The sequence below is a fragment of the Carassius gibelio genome, chromosome A4, assembly GCF_023724105.1.
Source record: "Carassius gibelio isolate Cgi1373 ecotype wild population from Czech Republic chromosome A4, carGib1.2-hapl.c, whole genome shotgun sequence".
Classification (NCBI taxonomy): Eukaryota; Metazoa; Chordata; class Actinopteri; order Cypriniformes; family Cyprinidae; genus Carassius; species Carassius gibelio.
In genome coordinates this window covers 6,822,099-6,842,654 of record NC_068374.1, presented here as the reverse complement: position 1 = coordinate 6,842,654, position 20,556 = coordinate 6,822,099, and the positions used below count along the sequence as shown (strand labels likewise).

The 20,556-nt window shown below is 36.1% G+C and overlaps 1 protein-coding gene across 2 annotated transcripts in view; it reads right to left on the bottom strand.

Annotated features, from left to right (window-relative positions):
* The window catches only part of LOC127966922 (NACHT, LRR and PYD domains-containing protein 3), a 177,773-nt gene that overhangs the window by 73,397 nt on the left and 83,820 nt on the right, over positions 1-20,556 (bottom strand). For both annotated transcript variants that reach the window (XM_052568283.1, XM_052568284.1), the window contains 2 exons: positions 4,175-4,348; positions 3,424-3,591 (listed from right to left, as the gene is read on the bottom strand). In XM_052568283.1, the coding sequence (XP_052424243.1) occupies positions 3,424-3,591; positions 4,175-4,348 (342 nt within the window). The remainder of the gene's footprint in view (positions 1-3,423; positions 3,592-4,174; positions 4,349-20,556) is intronic.

Genomic DNA, 20,556 nt, shown 5'->3' with positions numbered 1-20,556 from the left:
GGGCTCATTTAAAATAGTGCACATATATAGGCCGTTCAGATTACTTGTTAATGTGCAATGAAATACCTTATATCTGCAGATGATGTACATCTGTTTGTATATTGAGACTTTGTAACTGCCGAAACTATGTATTTTGCATGCATCACATTTTAGTGTGGAGTACATGAAAATAATAAGGCGGCAGAGTGAACTTATCATCCATTATGGTTATCACGTAGTCCTTCTACGTCATCACCACATAGTGTGCGTTATAAGTTAAGTGATCAGTCTTTAAGAGAGGGACTACATGGGAACCACTATGGATGATAAGTTCACTCTGCCGCCTTGTTATTATTTTGTCTTTACTTTATTTGTAACGCCAAGAAAGAGTTAATCTCTCATGTATGAGAAGAGCGTGTTGTCGTGTACCAGCCATTAAATGTGTGGGACACCAACTCCTCGTTTTCTCTTTCATTTCATAGATTTAACGAGTTATCCGAGTCAAAGCGGACTACTTCAGAGACTACGGGCTCTAATCCTCCTGCGCTCACTCTGTATGTGTTTGTGTGAAATGCGGTGCTGAAGTGAAATAACTGGGCAGTTTGATAGACTAATTATAATAAGCTGCCTAATAAAAATACAATTATTATTATTATTATGATCTAATACATTTAATACATTAATCGGAAAATGAGCCTAATATCGTCTTGATTATCGACAGAGAAATCTCCTTAAGTATATATCTCTGACTATCGATGATACACGATACTATCATCTATCGGCACAACCCTTCTGCCAGTTATTACCCGGAATATGTGCATGCGTTCACACACAACCCGTAAAGGTCCCGTAAAGACATGTGACATCAGGGTGTGATGTGTAATGTATGAGTTGAAAATGCTAGGCATGTTAACTTTCACTGAAGCTGGCGAATGATTTCAGTGTCAGTGCAGAATGTGAGGAACTAACTGATCTCTGTGTCACGTTGCAGGGTGCCGTCTCAGCTTCCCCTGTGGTCTGTGTTGTCCTGTCTGTTCAGTAGCTCGTGGTCTGGGCAATCAGCGCTAATCATGGCGGGGTTGTGCAGATCACGAGCTGATTCTCCCCACCTGTCGCTCATTCCCCCACTCCCTTTATATGTCTCTGCTTTTCTGTCTGTGGTCGTGAGTAGATTGTTTTGTCTTTGCCCATGTTTTGCACTGTTTCTCAGTATCAGTCTCACCTTCTGTTCTTGTGCCAAAGGATTCGTAATTCTGAGATCCGGCAGCGCGAGAGATCTGTGTGCGCCAGAGCTTTTCGTTATTGTTTATGTTATTTTGTGTTTTGTGGCGAGAATAAAGATTCTCCTTTTCTAACTCTGCATCTGAGTCCTCGGTCCAGTAAGCACCCCGTGACACTCTGCTTCATTACAGTTTGCGCATATTTTTTCTGTTGCAAATGTTGATCTGCCTTCAAAACACCTGGTAAAAGTGTTGCACTATGACACACCTGTTACGGCAGTAGTTCTGGCTTTTGTTCACACAGTGCTCATTCCGGTACAGAACTCGGCAATGTTACTAGCTCCCCAACCCGGGATCAATCCTGGAAACAATCCCAGGATGTGTTTGCATTCACACAGAAGGCGACCCGACAATGTTCCGGCAATTTTCTGGGTCCGACATGCAGTGTGAAAGAGGCTATAGTGTGACAAAAGACCGCCTCTGCAGAACAAGGTCAAAGACTATTTCTAGAATCATTTGAAAAATGCCTTTTTAGAATCAATTTCTCTTTCATGTCAGAAGCAGTGTGAGCATTTGGAGTATGTCAGAAATAGAATGGGATACCAGTATAGTGTTGGGGATTTGTCATGTCAATCCAGGCCATATCCAGTGTAGACAGAATCACTGATTATAATGGGTTCTGTTGTATTTAGTTGCGTCACTTGTGTCCTATGATCTTCATTTAGACACGCGTCATTTAAATAAACTGAAACTCAGGGAATACTCAACGAAGAGACATGAGAGAGATATCTATAGAAAGCTTGACATGTCTACTTTTAAACTAAACAACTGCTGCCGAAAACAAATATTCTGTGATAAAGTAATTCATATGAAAACAAGGTGATGTCTGTTTTTCACATCTACCTTCATTATCTTCTACGCCCATACAACAGAAAACAAGAAATCAAGACTGTTATTCAAGTTTTGTTTTTGTTTTACTGTTTCCTTCGCGGTGAGAGGAATAAGACATAATTCACCCCAAAAAGATGTGATGTGGTTGAGGATTGAGATTAGAATGAAGCACTTTATTCAGCAGAGATCATAAACTCTTTTTATGTATTAATATACTTGAACTAGTTTTCACATAACGTGTAAACATTTTACTAGTTAGACTTTTTCCAAACTATAATTCCTGACTAAATGTATATTCAAGTGAAACATTATGAAGTTTCAATTCCAATAAACAATACTATACCATTCAAAAGCTTGATGTAAATAATAAAAACAAATAAATGTAACTGTAGCAAATGTAACAAACAATGCTGTTCTTTCAATTTATCCCCCCTAAAAAACCTGAAACAAATATTCTCAGCTCTTTTCATTAATAATAATAATAATGATAATAATAACAATAATTTTTTTTTTGTAAAAAATAAGTATTGAAGTATTCTGTGATTGGAGTAATGATGCAAAAAATTCAGTTTGAAAGTCAGCTTTGATTGTTCCTGATAAACTGTTTAACTGCACTCCCAAGTGGATATTAAATTATGTTGTGGGATAATTAAATATATTCTAAATAAACTACAAACATAAAATTATATATTTATTTTGTCCTCACATTCTTTCTTGTAACAGGCTCATTATGCATCTTATTATGCAGGCCTTTGTCTTCTCAGGTGTAAATCACAATGATATTCATGGTAGTTGACGCCTACTTGCATATGACTTCTACCAACAAAAACTGTCTTATAAAATGTAAATCAATATATTGTTTTCTGTAAGTGAGTAAACAAGATGATTTTCACATAATTTAGAAAGAAAAATTCTAGGCTACAAGCTCCAGTTCTCAAAAGTCCCGGGGACCAATGTTCTGTATGTGTTTTATTGCCTTATTCAAGTGCTTTATCATTTTTAGTTTTTGACTAACCATGCATAACATTTTATTTCTCAAAAACACAATCACGTACATACATGCTGCTCACATATTATTATAGCCCAGTTTGTGCTGATCACAGTGAGATTAGACTTTATACATTTAGATATTTATAAGAAACTGAAAAAAGCACAAATGTCAGGGCATTACAAAACTTCTCCAGGCCCAAAAATACACTTAGACTACAGAGGTTTAAATGCAATTATCATACACTGATCATCTCAAAATCGTATCTGAGCTACAGTCTCATCACTACAAAACACCCATTCATGCACATATTTTATAAAAAATGAGTGGATTTGAAAATCAGACCTCAGTATGCTCAGTTGACAGCCTGACAGTCCAGCAGAGAGGAGCTTCACTCCAGAATTATGAAGGTCATTGTTACTGAGGTCCAGCTCTCTCAGACAGGATTTTGATGATTGTAGAGCTGAAGACAAACTTTCACAACACTGACCAGTGAATCTACAACCTGCCAATCTGGACAAAACAAAGGATTCATTAACCAGCACTGAGCATTTTAGATGTCTTCTTAATTAAACATACATTGATTCGACTCACCTGCTCATTATTTTAGACTATAAGACAGAGTTCCTCAAATCCAGTCCTGGAGGGCCACTGCCCAGCAGAGTCAAACCCTGATCAAACTCACTTACCTGTGATTTCCTGGAGACCTTGAATGAGCTTGCTCATGTGTGTTTGATTAGGGTTGGATCGAAACTCTGCAGGGCATTGGCCCTCCAGAGCAAGATTTGAGGAATCCTGCTCTAAGACCACACATTAATGTGTCAGATAGGAGAGACATCAAAAATATGCAGTGTTGTGGCAGAACCAGGCCTTGGAACCACTGCTGTAGTTTACAACAACATTAAACATTAAAATTGTGATCAATGCAGTGAATGTAAATACCACAAGTACTGATACAGATTATTGCACTGAAGGTTAGTCTTGCTGCCAACTGTCCCTTTCCTAGATCATTTGTTGCATATTAATTAGCTTGTCCTAAGTGCAACAACAACTGCTTTTCCATGTTGTGTTTAAAAGGGTGACTTATCATAAATACCTCAGTATGCTCAGTTGACAATGAAAACTCTTCAGTCCATCAGAAAGCAGCTTCACTCCTGAATCTTGCAGGTCATTGTTACTGAGGTCCAGACTTCTCAGATGAGAATTTGATGATTGGAGTGCTGAAGACAAACTTTCACAGTGCCGATGAGAGAGACCACATCCAGCGAGTCTATAATGGAGAATGACATAGCGCAGGGGGTGTCAAATTCAGCTTCTGGAGGGCCACTGCCCTGCAGAGGTTAGCTCCAACCTTGAATAACACACCTGAACCAGCTAATCAAGATCTTCAGAATTAAATGAGTCATAAGATGCAATTTCAAATTTTCCTTTCTAATTGGAGTAGTACAAGCTCTTGGTGCATAAAGAAGATCTGTGAAGCTGCAAAACTTATATAGGCGCTGTGTGTTTCACTGTGAAAGTGAAACAACTTTGTTTGGCCTTCCAAAAGAAGATGATATCCGTTTCATCATGCCTGAAGCTGATCCATGCTGGTCGCTGAGGAAATACCACAACTTTGCACTTAGGGTCACCAAATCGGCTTTCACCATCAATGAAGCAGCGTCCAGCTCAGGGTCGTCTCTAGACCATAATATACACTCTGGACAGTAATGTGTTTTTTTAACCTTAAATCACATAAACACATTTCATTACAACAAATGTGCAAAATAATGTTATATTTAACAGAATCATATAACCCATTTAATAGAAACTTCCAGGGAGGTGTTTTGGAGCTGAATGGACCCACACTTTGCAGGACAGGGGCCCTCTAGGACGGGAGTTTGAATTTTTTTTTATTTTGTACATGGAAATGAAAAGTAGAATTGTGACTTTAAATAGCCCATAATTCTGCCTTAAACACAAAAGTAAATATATGAATAATTTAAAGACAGAATCATTTGCAAAAAAAAAAAAACCTGTCTTAACCCTCCAAGTTCGGTCAATACTCCAACATGTTCAGTTGCATTTTTTACTTGAAGATAGCAAAAAGAACTTAAAATTCTCCATCATTTTTGGACATATAGATAAAGAGTAATAATCCATTTAAATCTGTAAAATGTATACTTTTATTGTATACACCCATAATAACAACTGAATATTGTACATTAGTAAAATTAAGAAAAAAAACAGGGTGTGATTTTGTGCTCTGTGAACTCCTTTCTGAAACACGTCACAAAAATTAACCAAAACTCAGGGGATATTTGATATATGATATATGTCTTTAGAAAACATAAAGTGTTTAATTTTTAGTGAAATAAGTCATAATCAAAAACAAATATTCTCTGTTAATCTGTATAAAACCAACAAAAAGTACAGTCTTTCCAGTCTGAACTTATTATCTATAATGTGGTCACACCCAAATGCAGCGCAGGCTAATCATACGGTAATCATCCACCTGAGCCACTCGAACATGTAAACGGCCACATCACCTTGATAAACAAAGCATTAAGTTTCAACTAGTTCATCCAGGCTATTTTTTTTTTTTCAGAAGATGCGATGTTAAGAATAAACCAGGTATTTATCTCAGAAGCAAACTGTGATGAGACGTGCGTCTTGATCCAGTGGAAGAAATCGTTTCTGATGAGTAAATCATTTTTCTCAATCGCATTAGCAAATGTGTTATTGTGACATAAACATAAACATTTTTAGAGTTTTGGACTTTTCCCAAACTATAATTCCAAGTTTAATAAATCAAGTGTTACATTTTGAAATATGATTCATTGCATCTATATGTCATATGACATTTTTATGCTCTATATACAGGTGCTTTTTAATAAATAAGAGTATTGTGGAAAAGGTAATTTATTTTATTTTTCAATTCAAATTGTGTAACTCATGTATTAAATAAATTCAGAGGTGTAAAAAGTACAAAAAAATTGCGAATGAAAGAAAAAATACTCAAATAAAAGAAAAAAATATCTGACCAAAAACATACTTAAGTAAAAGTAAAAAAGTACAACTTTAAATTGTTCTCAAGTATTAAAAAAAGTAGAAGTATTTTTTTTTTCTAACAGATAAACAGAAGTTTTGTTAAAGGGAAAAAAAGAAACAAAATGCACGTCAAACACATACCAGTGCAGCAACATTTAAAATGCACCACAGTGGAACACACAAATACAAATACAGGGAAAGGGATTAAAAGGAAAATCTATCCTTTCCATGCTCATGTCATTCCAATCCATGATGACTTTCACCTTGATATTTTAGCGCGGATGTATAGCTAGCCGAATCCGTAGGGGGCTAGAACGAGTCTTCAAACCTGTGTGTATGCCTACTGTGAAATTACCACATCAACGTGACGTGCTAACATGGATGCAGCTAAGATGCCGCCGGGTTTGCTTCAGGGAATTTTTTTTTTAAGAAGCAGCCCAATGGAAACCTCGACAAGACGCACACCTGTTTCACACATAATCTGTCTGCAGTGCATTTTGTATGTGGTGCAGAAGCAGCATGGACTCATACTCATTGTGCTTTCAAACAGGATGCGTTTGCAGTCTGCTACTCGGAGTCGGTACGTAAACGATCGCTGCACTGCTGCAGACGCACCGCTCCTGGAACGCGCTGATGGACCGCAACCGCGTGAACTCTGGAATCCGTTAACATGGGTGAGTAAAAAAATATGAAACGCATACGCACTGTTGACGGATTACCGTATGTGTGAAACAATCGTAAGGTTGTTTGCACCTTGTGCAATGTGGAATTAGTTTACAGCTTTCTCAAGCATTTTGTGATGCATTTTGGAAACAGGAGATGAGCCCCTGGTCTAATGCACCACCTGGCTTGAGAAACCCATTCTAAAAGACTTACTTTTAGTCATTATTTTATTTGGTAGCACACATATTCTGAATGCCTTTGGCAGAATTCAAATGAGCCATTTTAATATAGATTAATATGGATTAATTCCAATATTATAGTGAGATTAGTCTAGATAAAAAAAATAATCTATGCCCACCTCTAATAAATACAAAAAAATACAATTAAAAATATTTTAAACTTGACCGTCACTTTGTGTGGTTTCTTAAGTGGTCCTGTCCCTTTGCACTATACATACTAAAAATATTTTCCTGTGTTCATCTGAAGAAAATAGTGGGGCGAACTATTCCTTTGAATAGCAAGATGTGATCCAGAGGATAAAATATTTTCCAGACAGAACACAAAAATGTGTTGCATTAATGAGGAGAGTTGTAGAATTAAAACATACTGTACAACATTAATATTTTTAAAGGCCACTTTTTTGTGTTGTCTAGTCAACATCACTGTCTAAGGATTATTACACTTTTACTGTAATTGTTTATTTGAGGTATTTAGAGTTTTTTCTCAGCAAATATTGATAAATAATTGTTTTTGACTGATTAGATTACATAATAAGCAAATTGTATAATTATTAAAATTTAAAAGTAAATAAATATATAAGCAAATCTTAATTGCTGCTCAATTTATCATATAATGACTTGATAACCACTTGCTGGTAAGAACATCACTAAACATAAATTACAACTTGTTAAAAACATAAAATGTTCATTTTAGCACTTTTTTGGAGATCTGTAACATTAAAAAAAGATATAAACATTACCAAAAAATAGGAGTGCTTGGCAAGGCTTGAATAAGATGATGGGGCGTGACTCAAGAAATGTAAATAAAGATATCACTATAGGGACGGATGGTTTTAAATGGGTTAATGATTTGAATTTGTTTTATGGAAGATATGATGCAGCTGACAACTGGAATAAGATTGAAGAAATGAGTGATAAGATTCCAGTGGGGCCGCCCAATCGGTTGACAGGGGACCAAATTAGAAGGTCCCTTAAATGCATAAAGCCCTATAAAGCGCCTGGTCCAGATGGCTTTAAGGGCAGAGTTTTAAAGATATGTATAAATGAACTAACCGACCCCTTAACAAAATTATTTCAGGTTTTATTAGACCTACAGATGATACAAAGTATGTGGAAGTTATCATTTATACGACCCCTTCCGAAAAAAGTGAGAGCAAAAGACATAGAGGACTTTCGTCCTGTGGCGTTAACCTCAATACTAGCTAAATTCATGGAAAGAGTAGTTAGTTATCATCTAAAACCATACATATCAGAACAATTAGATGTACTGCAATTTGCATATAAATCGCAAAGAGGAACAGAGGATGCAACGCTCACTTTGGTCGATACAATTGATAGCCATTTACAACAAGCAAAGGCTTATGTGCGTGTTCTTTTTATAGATTATACCTCTGCCTTTAATACCATGCAGATACATTTACTCTTGGAACGTCTCCTGGTTCTAGGTGTGGATGGCGGAATAGTTCATTGGATAAAGAATTTTTTAACAAATCGACCACAGCGAGTTTGTGCTCGGGGTTTTAAATCAGATTATATCATTATAGATCATTATATCCTTAAACATGGGGGCACCCAAGGATGCGTCCTGTCACCCCTTTTATTTTCTGTTTATACAAGTGGTATAAGAGTGCAGCATGAGAAATACAAACTATATAAATATGCAGATGATATGGCACTTGTGGCACTTTTATGGAAAGACTGTGTACATCTTGAGTACGAGGAGCAGGTTTTGAAACTAGAAAAATGGTGTGAAGAAAGTTCTTTATTGATAAATGTAAGGAAAACAAAAGAGTTGATTTTAAATCATCCAGAGCCTCTAACAGAAATAATGTTGAAATTGTGAAGACTTTTAAGTATTTAGGAATCATGATAGACTGTAAATTGAACTTCTCTGATAATGTGGCTCTTATTTGTAAGAAAGCAAATCAAAGGCTATTCTTGCTAAGGAAACTGAAAGAATTTTGTGTGAGCAAAGCTGTATTGCAAGAGTTAATACAGGCTTAATTGAGAGTGTTTTAGGGTATAATATAACTGTGTGGTTCGGACGAGTTACTTCTGTGAATAAAGTTAAATTAGACAGAATTATAAGAGTAGCTGGGAAGATTAAAGGGGGGGTGAAATGCTCGTTTTCACTCAATATCCTGTTAATCTTGAGTACCTATAGAGTAGAACTGCATCCTTCATAACTCCAAAAAGTCTTTAGTTTTATTATATTCATAAGAGAAAGATAGTCTGTACCAATTTTTCCCGGAAAAACACGAGCGCCTAGAGGCGTGACGTGTGGGCGGAGCTAAAGAATCACGAACGCGAGTAGGATTTTGTGTTGAGCGCATGTGGAAGCTGTGACACAGATCCAGAGGCTGAAATTTAACAAGAGCAGCATCAGCAAAGGCTTCTCTATGTGGTATGTACTGAAACTGTATATATTTGCTTAGCGGTTTTGGAAAATGACTAAGTTCCACTTTGTCGTCTTTTTTTTTTTTTTTAAGCTGTACATGTGGAAAGTGCAGTTTGATAACAACATCGCATGTTGTTTACTTGATGTGCTTACGCGCTGATAGCTAAGTAAACAACACAGAGATATTTGAAGCAGTTTTACTCGTGCAGTTTGATGACAACATCGCATGTTGTTTACTTGATGTGCTTACACGCCGATAGCTAAGTTAACAACACAGAGATATTTGAAGCAGTTTTACTCACCGCCTGTGGTTCCAACACACGATCGTGACCCTTTTTCGTTGGGATTGCATTATCCTTAAGAAATAAACGATGTGCAAATCCAGCGTCAACCTGGGCCTTGTTTGTAAAACAAGCATCTTCGAAATGCAGGGGAACAAACAAAAACACTTGCACAGCTCCGTTGATGCTCTGTAAAAATAAACTCCATCCACTGGTCCCTTAATGCTGTTTCTCTTTTGGTAATCTGTGCAGGGTTGTCTTGCCCTGGCAACCAAAAACACACTCCTTTTGTGACATTTCGCGACGCTCTCGCTGTGATGAGTGATTGTCTGTGCACAGCCTCTCTCTGCTCTGCTATACGGGAGCGTGCGCTCTTCCGGCAGACGCGCCCTTAGCACCCATATAAGGAAATTCCGCTCCATCTAACGTCACACAGAGCCATACTCGAAAAAAACTTTCCGAAACTTGTGACAAACCGGAAGGAGTATTTTTGGAACAGAAATACTCCTTCAAACGTACAACTTAATTTTTGAAACTTTGTCCATGTTTAGCATGGGAATCCAACTCTTTAACAGTGTAAAAAACTCAGTATGCATGAAATAGCATTTCACCCCCCCTTTAAAGGAATAAAGCAAAAGTCAGTCACTCACTTATACCAAATTGCTATTCAGAGAAAAGCTTTGATTATAACCAGAGACACAACACACCCCTTGAATCATGTTTTTGAATTATTACCATCACATTGTCGTTATAGAACACCAAAAGCAATGAAAGCAATATATAAACAAACCTTCGTACCAAATGCAATAAGTCTTTTGAATAAGAGGTAGGAATGTATATTTTAATTTTGTTATTGTGGATGTGTGTATGGCTAGATGTATTCATTGGATGTTGTGTATTGTTAATTGTTTTGTTTTGTGATTGCATGGCGAGACCAAAGATCAATTTTCAGCTTAGGCTGAACAATAAAGTATTACTAAATATTGTATTTAAATTCTCATCACTGATTTATTGCACTCAATCTTGTGCATTCAGCTAATATATTACACTGCTAAAGGCTCTATCAAAACAGAAAGAATAATGAATAATGGAGGGAAACACAACTTTGTTACCTTTGTTAGTGAACTTTTGAAGCCAGATATTTGCTAGATGAAAGTCACAACTGAATTAGAAATGTGTGTTTGATGCATGAAAACAATGATCATTGGATCTCACATCAAGCATTCACATTTGAACTTCTGTTTACCATATTTATTGTGCATAAGATAAAATAAAAATGTAATGTCCTAAAAAGTACAGTAAAAAGTACATTTTTTTTCCAGAAATGTAATCAAATAAAAGTACAAGTAACCAGGTTAAGTTGTACTTGAAAAAAGTACAAATCCCCCAAAATAATACTTAAGTAAAGTAATCAAGTAAAATTAGTCAAGTATTTTACACTTCTGAATAAATTCAGTGCACACAGACTGAAGTAGTTTAAGTCTTAGGTACTTTTAATTGTGATGAACAAAAACCCAAATTTCAACCAATTAGAATACTTCATAAAACCAATAATTTTTTTTTTTGAATTGTTGGCCTTCTGGAAAGTATGTTAATTTGTTGTACATGTACTCAATACTTGGTAGGGTATCGTTTTGCTTTAATTACTGCCTCAATACAGTGTGGCATGGAGGTGATCGGTTTGTGGCACTGCTGAGGTTGTATGGAAGCCCAGTTTTCTTTAACAGTGGCCTTCAACTCATCTGCATTGTTTGGTCTCCTGTTTCTCATCTTCCTATTGACAATAGCCCATAGTTTCTCTATGGGGTTAAGGTCTGGTGAGTTTGCTGGCCAGTCAAGCACACCAACACCATTGTCATTCAACCAACTTTTGGTGCTTTTGGCAGTGTGGGAAGGTGCCAAATCCTGCTGCAAAATGAAATCGGCATATTCAAAAAGCTGGTCAGCAGAAGGAAGCATGAAGTGCTCCAAGATTTCTTGGTAAACGGGTGCAGTGACTTTGGTTTTCAAAAAACACAATGGACCAACACCGGCAGATGACATTGTTCCCCAAATCATCACAGACTGTGGAAACTAACACTGGACTTCAAGCAACTTGAACTATGAGCTTCTCCTTCTTTTCTCCAGACTCTAGAACCTTGGTTTCCAAATGAAATACAAAACTTGCTATCATCTGAAAAAAAGGACTTTGGACCAATGGCAACAGTCCATTTCTTCTTCAGATGCCTCTAACGTTGTCTGTGGTACAGGAGTGGCTTAACAAGAGTAATACGAAAACTGTAGCCAAATTCCTTGACACTTTTGTGTGTGGTTGGATTCTAGATGCCTTGACCCCAGCCTCGGTACATTCATTGACATGATGTGACATTCTGTCAAGTATGGTGACCCATACTCAGAATTTGTGCTCTGCATTTAACTCATCCGAAGTGCACACACACAGAGCAGTGAACACACACACACTGTGAAAACACACCCTGAGCAGTGGGCAGCCATTTATGCTGTGGCGCCCGGGGAGCAGTTGGGGGTTCGATGCCTTGCTCAAGGGCACCTAAGTCGTGGTATTGAAGGTGGAGAGAGCACTGTACATGCACTCCCCCCACCTACAATTCCTGCCAGCCTGGGACTCAAACTCACAACCTTTTGATTGGGAGTCCGACTCTCTAACCATTAGGCCATTGTGAAGTTATAAAAGGGTTCTTTTAATGATCGCGGGAGATTAAGGGCACATCCAACATTACAATACAATACGATATGATAATCATGGACAAGGAGCAACTAAACAGACAGGATATTTAAGCACAAGTAATCAGGGGAATGGAGACAGGTGGGGATTAATCAAATCAACCAAACAGGGAAAGGATCATGACCAAATAAGGAAACTTAAAAGGAACAAAAAGTCCATGAATGTAACAACAGGTGCGTCAGAGCGCACGTCACGAGCCGTCACAAGAGAACACCAGAATTCAAATAAACTATCTTCCGCCTAGATTTCATTTTTTTGTGGATCATTTCATTCTGTTTGTGACACTGTACGCTGCAAAACCATGCTGTTTTTTTACTACCAAGACTCAGTTTCTGAGCTAGAGTTATTCCATATCAGACACAAACAATTCTGTCCCTGAAGAACTGAAATGTGAACAAAGGAATTATCATCCATATTACAACGTTATTGCTTCGTTGGACTAAACGTGATCCATGAGATTTCTTTCAGTGGACCCTTACCTTTCTAACTAAACCGGGATTTACAGCTGTGGATGCGTTTATAACTTGTTATTACAACATATATGGTAAGTACTGCATTTTCATTTGTCATGTTTTGATGTGTACCGCTTACTCAAATTTAGCAAATACATCCTTTATAAGCTTTCCATTGAAAAACTCGTCGATGTTTGACCCTTACGCACAGAGATTTTTTCAGATTATTTGAATCTTTGGATGATATTATGCACTGTAGATGATGAAAACTTCAAACTTCAAACTTTAAACATAATTTTATGACATTTGTAAATTATTCCATTCCATTTTTAATCACAATTTGTACAGTGTCCCAACGTTTTTGGAATCGGGTTTGTATAATTGCAGTATATGATGCTTAGTTATAAAATAAATAATATTAATAATAATAATTTAAAGGAATCATAAGGTATGGTTGGGCTCTCAGTCTGGACAAATCCAAACGTTTCCATATTCGTGATGTTGCCCATTTGAAAATAGGCTTTGTAGTTCACGCGTGTATCAGTATCGACGGAAAAAAATTCATAATGAGCAAAAATATGCCAAAGTGGACCACTGCTTGCACCGCATAGCACGGTGAACAGCTGTTGTTTCCAATGAATAAGTGCGCGAGGCACCAGCGCAATCAAACAGCTGAAACTGAAAATACTACATTTTTACACAGTAAAGGCATAATTCGAAAATGCAAACTGTTAGCAGTTTGAAAAATCAAGAATAATAACAGAGTTAATAAAAATTTCTAAATGATGGACCATTCTCATTTTGCTCTGCAAATTCACAAAATTCACAGATGAAAGTTTGGTATTTATGAAGTTATGTGCATTTCTTAGAACGAGAAAGAGAAAGAGTCTGTGCTTATATTTTCTAAGCCACATGGTATTAAACCATATTTTAGATTGGACACATTTAAAAGGTGTGCAGTATTATTTATATTATATTAATTATGCGTTATATTATTCAGAAATTGAGAAATTAAGATTTCGAAATTGTTGCATGTTTAAATGTGAAGCACTGTATAATTTTGTTCCCATTATTTAGGCCTAATTTGCTTAAAACAAGAAACGAATAAAATTAAACCGGCATGATTAAATCTTTGAAACTCTAAAGAATTAATAAAACGTCCTCACGATTAACCTCAAGTTCTCTCATTATAATAAACAACATACACACGATGTAAAAAAAAGCTTTAGTAATTGACAACTAAAGTAATTTTAAAGGGAACTTTCTTTACTTGCTTTTAAAGTAGGGTAATTTCATATGGCCTAAAAAAAAAATCGCAGTTTTAGATTTATGATTTAAACCGATTTTTAAATCAATATTCAAATGACGAAGAAATTTTACAAAACAAGTTTTAATATAGTTCTTTATCATTAATTTAGCAGTCAAATTTATAACTGCAACAAGATGATTAATTTAATACTAGCCTATTATGCATTTAACAATCCACTCAGCTTTAAGAGCTGTTCAGATTAAAACTGGCAGCTCAGCAGTGAGTCAGTGTCATGGATGGAGGAGCTGTTAATATTTTTTCTAGTTTATATTTTTAAATAGAGCAGTCACTGTCTGTGTCTACACCGGACGCCAGATTTGTCATCTGTGCCCCACAGCGAAAAGTGTGTCTAAACTTGATGACATCACACTATAGTGTCAAATCATCTGAACGCAGTGTCAGAACATTTCATCATAAACAGAACGAGCATCAGTTCACTGATAGGGATCGTGTCCAGTGTATCCATCACTGGGTTCTTTTGTTGGATCGTTCCACTCGGTGTAGAACTGGCGTGCGTTTTTATTGTTTTATTTTACAGTCCTGCTTGTTTTAATGTTTTTATTAAATATCTGTATTGACTGCATGGACATATTTATCGAATTATTTACTGCCATGCGACCTACAAAAGTAAAGCTTGGCGAGTCGATGAACGAGCATTGCTGCAGGTTGATTTTTGGTGGATGTGTTGTGCTTGTGTTCGCGCGGTAATCTTAGTTTCGTCAGGTGAAACATCTCTCTCACTCGCAGCAGTCTGTGAGAAGCTACAACTCGCACTCGCCCTCCGCGTGCACTAATACCAGAAACACGCTCTGCCTTCACTCCGTGAATAAAGTATTTCACTATGTTTGAAATGTTATGTTCATAACATAGTATATAAAATAATAATAATAAAAAAAAATAACTTCTTCAAGATTTCAAAATCAGATAGCATGCTGATAATGTAGCACTGCAAGATTACATTTGTGTGAACGCATTATTGCGAAAGCGATTGAGTGTGAATCTGTTTAAATCATGCTTTAACCCGAAAATAATCATTAAAAGAAACAGGCAAACTCTTAACATCCCGCTCGACTCTTGCAGTCAACCTTCTGATCAAGCTAAATATGTTGGCATGAATTTTACTCCTGATAAGAAGCTCATATTCAAGTGTTTGTGCAAAAAGTATTAATGTGCATCAATGACAGGGAGGTGCCGTCTCATCACTTAAATTTTTCATGATAATGGATGTATATTTTTTTTTATTAATATAATATTGTGGTTTCTCACATAGGTACATTAAAAATATATCTACAGAAAGCTTGAAATGTTTTTAAACTTAAAGGAATATTGTAATGTGTGAATGTTGCATTTCTCTCGTCGGAGAGAGCCAGCACTGTGAATATAACCAAAACAACAGTCCTATATAAACCGCTTCAGCAAGTGAAAGCCTCATAAGACACTTGTCCAAATGAAAGAGCAATTCACACCTTTATCTCGACCCCCACAAGCCATGAATAACTATCCAAAACCCAACGCCCTCCAGCTGAACAGAATTCGGTCTGTGTTTTGGCTCTGAGGAACGGTGTGTTACTGGGCTGAAACATGCCTGCACTACACTTCATAATTTTCTCGCAGCCCATATTATTATTTTCACAAGACCATAATGATAATAACAAATCATCAATTAATAATTAATCATTATTTTACGAAAATCATTGTTATTTGTGATCGTGGATGTTTGCGGGAGGCTTTAAGACCAAGCGGAGTCCTCTGTTCCCGCCTCACAGCGCGCGGGTCTCCGAGGCTTCACTGTCTGCGGTTTGACTTTACTGAATCAGATTGAGGCGAACTTATTGATCATGAGCCCAACATTTAGCAAGGCAGGAAAAGTCTAACGGAAGGAAGGAATATCATTGAACTAATGCTGTTAAAGAGAGAGAGAGAGAAGTCTAGGACTATTCTTAAACTTGGAGCTCATTATATTGAAGTACAAATCCAAACACCAGAAACGTTATACATTTTATTAATAATGAAATGTTGTGAAAATTATGCGTTTTATTTATTCACATGCTATATGGTTGATATAATATTTTAGTTCACAACTTTAAGTTCCGTTGTTTAAAAAAATGCTTTATTGGCTAATGTTTCATAAACCTTCAGTTGTTATGCTCTAAAATCCATGCCATTATTAATTTCACAGTATTTTTACCACCTAAATGACTAATCTTTAAAGTCACAATTCTATAATGGTCAAAATTACTCTGGCCAATGGTATTCTTAATGACATTATTTTATTATTATTATTATTATTATTATTATTTGAATAACTGAAGCTTACATAAATAGGTAAAGCAAAACTATAAAAAAAAAATATTCGGATTGTCCCTTATTTTTTCCCTTGTTTTCCTAAAGAATAAACACATATTTTTTTTACAAGAATAAACATGATAACATATTATTAATTAATAAAAAAATTTTTTTAATTTAATTTAACTTGAATTTAAATACTATTAAACTAACTTTAAATTCTCAAGGAGTTTATAAGGAAAAAAAAGTTCTAAATGAACTTGTGTTAACAATATAATTAGATTTTTTAAAATGAACAATTCCTGTATAAAATGGGACAGCAACCTTTATATCAGTGGTTCTCAACCTTTTTTTCCAGCGAGCCGCACTATGGTCTAAGTGCAAGTCTATGCATATAATTTACATATTACGTCAGCAATACAAACCAACCTGATTTATAATATTATAGCCTAACTATTAAGATATATAATCTATTACATTCATTGAAATAAACAATTCTACTCCCCATAAATAAAACACCTGATGCTGTCGGGAGCTGACCAATTTTGTGAGATTCAGCTTGAAAGGAGTAACACAAAGAAGTTGTGATTGTAACACCTGTGTTATACTTTCCGCATGAGCAATCCGGACGCGTACATGGCCAGCGCGGACGCAGACTTCTTCAATATATACTTCTGAATGCGCAGGCTGATGGCCAGCTCTGCAATTGCCCAGAATTATTGCACATCGCTGTCTTTATATTCTTTTATTGATGGATTGCACAGGTTCGAGTAGCAATGAGCTTCTTCACTCTGCCTGCACATGTGCGATTTTGCTTTTGAAGCCTACTGACTACGCGCACCTTTCCGCGCGGTCGTCTGCTCAGAGCCTCGGCACACACTCTCCAATTTTTACATCACGCCTACCTAGCGGTCCATAGCGGACTCGCTGACGCCGGAAGTTTGACAGAGGCTTTAAGATGCAGGCAAAGCACTTTTGAATTTAATAATATTAGGTTCTCTCTTGAGATATTTTGCCACATTTCTTCAATTAAGGATTGTTAGGCTACATAGTGTATGGTGTTTCCATTTATCTGAACTTCTTCAAGTGAGTTGTGGGGCAAAAAAAAAAAAAAAAAAAACGAAAATCCAGCACTTCTCCTTCAATACTGATACTGCGACTATTGACAGTTTGTACATGTTCATTCGCTGGCTTTTTTTGAATTTCTTTTTTTTCTCCCTTAAAAAACAAATTTGTCCATTCTGATGCGCAATTTTACCTTAAAGGCAATTTACCTAATGGCTGTTGATGACTATTTGAATTCAATTCTGCCAAAGTGCACGTTTGTATGTGTTCGTTAAATGCTTATGCCAGTGCTCATGTCTGAAAATAATATATGAAGAAAGAAAATTACATAAAAACATTAGGATATAGCTTATATTTCATTAGTAGCATAATTTTTTTTTTTATTAATGTAAACAATAAAATTTTATTTTTTAATAAAATTTTATTTTTTTATTCAGCATGTGGTGCAGGCCGCATTTGAATTCGTGACGGGCCGCGGGTTGAGAACCACTGCTTTATATCAAACATTTTTAAATCGTCCACAGCTGAGCTTTGTGGGGAGGCTGATCTGCGCCAGAGCGCGTGAAGTGAATGTAATGCACAAAGTCATTTTCAGATGCAATGAAAAAAAAACAAACAAAAAAAAAACATGGATAACCTAGATTAGTCCCAGGCTCTGTTCTGAAGTAAAATAATTATAATTAACCAAGAGTAATCAAGAGTAACACATTTTAACGGATGAATCGCCTATTTTCATTTGTTGAATGTTTTCTTTATTTTTTATTTTTTAAACACGCTAAAAAATAAATTAAGTTTGTCAGAGGAAAAAAATATATGAGTCGTGTATAGGTTTCATTTTAACGGATCAATCACCTATTTTTGTTTGCTGCATGTTTTTTTTTTTTTTTTTACACGCTAAAAAATAAATCCGAGTTTGTGAGAGGAAAAAAATAGGCTATTAGAAAATATTTTACAACAAATCCTTTAAATTTAACAAATTTATCAGAACAAAACAATAATTAAAAATATATAATTCTAGTGGATAAATATAATTGCAGTATATAATAATATAGGCTTAGTAATAAAAAATTATAATAATAATAATAATTTAAAGCTAAGCATAAGGTAAGCTTGGGCTTTCTCAATCGGGAGAAATCAAACATTTCCATATTTATGATGTTGCCCATTTGAAGCTTAACTATTATTCATTAGGTAAATAGGCTGTGTGCGTTTCAGTATCGATAAAAAAAAAAAAATCACAATTAACAATATGTCAAAGTGCTCACGCCGAATGTCTGGTGAACGACTGCTGTTTCCAGTGAATATGTGCGCAAGGCACGATCAAACAGCTGAAACAAATAATACTTAATTTTTGGTCACACATAAGGCATAATTCAAAAATGCTGGTAGTTTGAAAAATCAAGAATAATAACAGAGTTAATACTAGTTATTGCTAAATGCTGGACCGTTCCCATTTCGCTCTGCATATGGAACCTGAAGATTTTTTTAAACCAAGAATGAACCGAAATGAAAAATATATATATAGGCCTTATATTTATTTACTGTTTAATAAAAATAGCATGCATATGATCCTTTGTGTTAAGGGGGGGAGGGGGGGGATGCTCGTTTTCACTCAATATCCTGTTAATCTTGAGTACCTATAGAATAGTACTGCGTCCTTCATAACTCCAAAAAGTCTTTATTTTTATTAAATTTATAAGAGAAATATAGTCAGTACCGATTTTTCCCGGAAAAACACGAGCACCTAGAGGCGTGACGTGTGGGAGGAGCTAAAGAATCACGAGCGCGAGTAAGCTTTTGCGTTGAGAGCGTTTGGAAGCTGTGACACAGATCCAGAGGCTGAAATTGAACAAGAGCAGCATCAGCAAAGGCGTCTCTATGTGGTATGTACTGAAACTGTATATATTTGCTTAGCGGTTTTGGAAAATGACTACGTTCCACTTTATGTCGTCTTTTTTTTCTTTTTTTTTTAGCTGTACATGTGGAAAGTGTAGTTTGATGACAACATCGCATGTCGTTTACTTGATGTGCTTATGCGCTGATAGCTAAGTTAACAACACAGAGATATTTGAAGCAGTTTTACTCATCCGCATGTGGTCGATCACACGATCGTGACCCTTTTTTGTTGTGACTGCATTATCCTTAAGAAATAAACGATGTGCAAATCCGTCGTCAAACTGGCCCTTGTTTGTAAAACAAGCATCTTCGAAATGCAGGGAACAAACAAAAACACTTGCACAACTCCGTTGATGCTCTGTAAAAATAAACTCCATCCACTGATCCCTTAATGCTGTTTCTCTTTTGGTAATCTGTGCAGGGTTGTCTTGCCCTGGCAACCAAAAACACACTTCTTTTGTGACTTTTCGCGACGCTCTCGCTCTGATCAGCGAATGCCTGAGCCAAGCCTCTCAGTGCTCTGCTATACGGGAGCGCGCGCTCTTCCGGCAGAAGTGCCTTAGGACCCATACAAGGAAATTCCACTCCATCTAACGTCACACAGAGCCATACTCGAAAAAAACTTTCCGAAACTTGTGACAAACCGGAAGAGGTTTTTTTGGAACAGAAATATTCCTTCAAACATACAACTTAATTTTTGAAACTTTTTCCATGTTTAGCACGGGAATCCAAGTCTTTAACAGTTTAAAAATCTCAGTATGCATGAAATAGCATTTCACCCCCCCTTTAAGGTCTTCTTTTAATTTTTGTTTAGTAGACTGTAGTCTAAGACTATCCTACATTTAAAAAATTAACAAATTGTAAAAAAATGTTTTTTTTTTAATGTTACAATGTTATATCATAATGTTATTTTTGTTTTACTTCGTCCTTTTATCTCGTTTTACAATTACATTCATTTCGCAATACGTCTCTTTGCGCCAACTGGCGGTAGTTTCACGAATTATTTTAACACGCGACTGAATTACAGTTATGCGCGGCGGTAAGCCCCAGATAGTCTGGCCACCTACTGTATATATATATAAAATGTTAGTTCGTCATTTCATCTCATTTCATTTG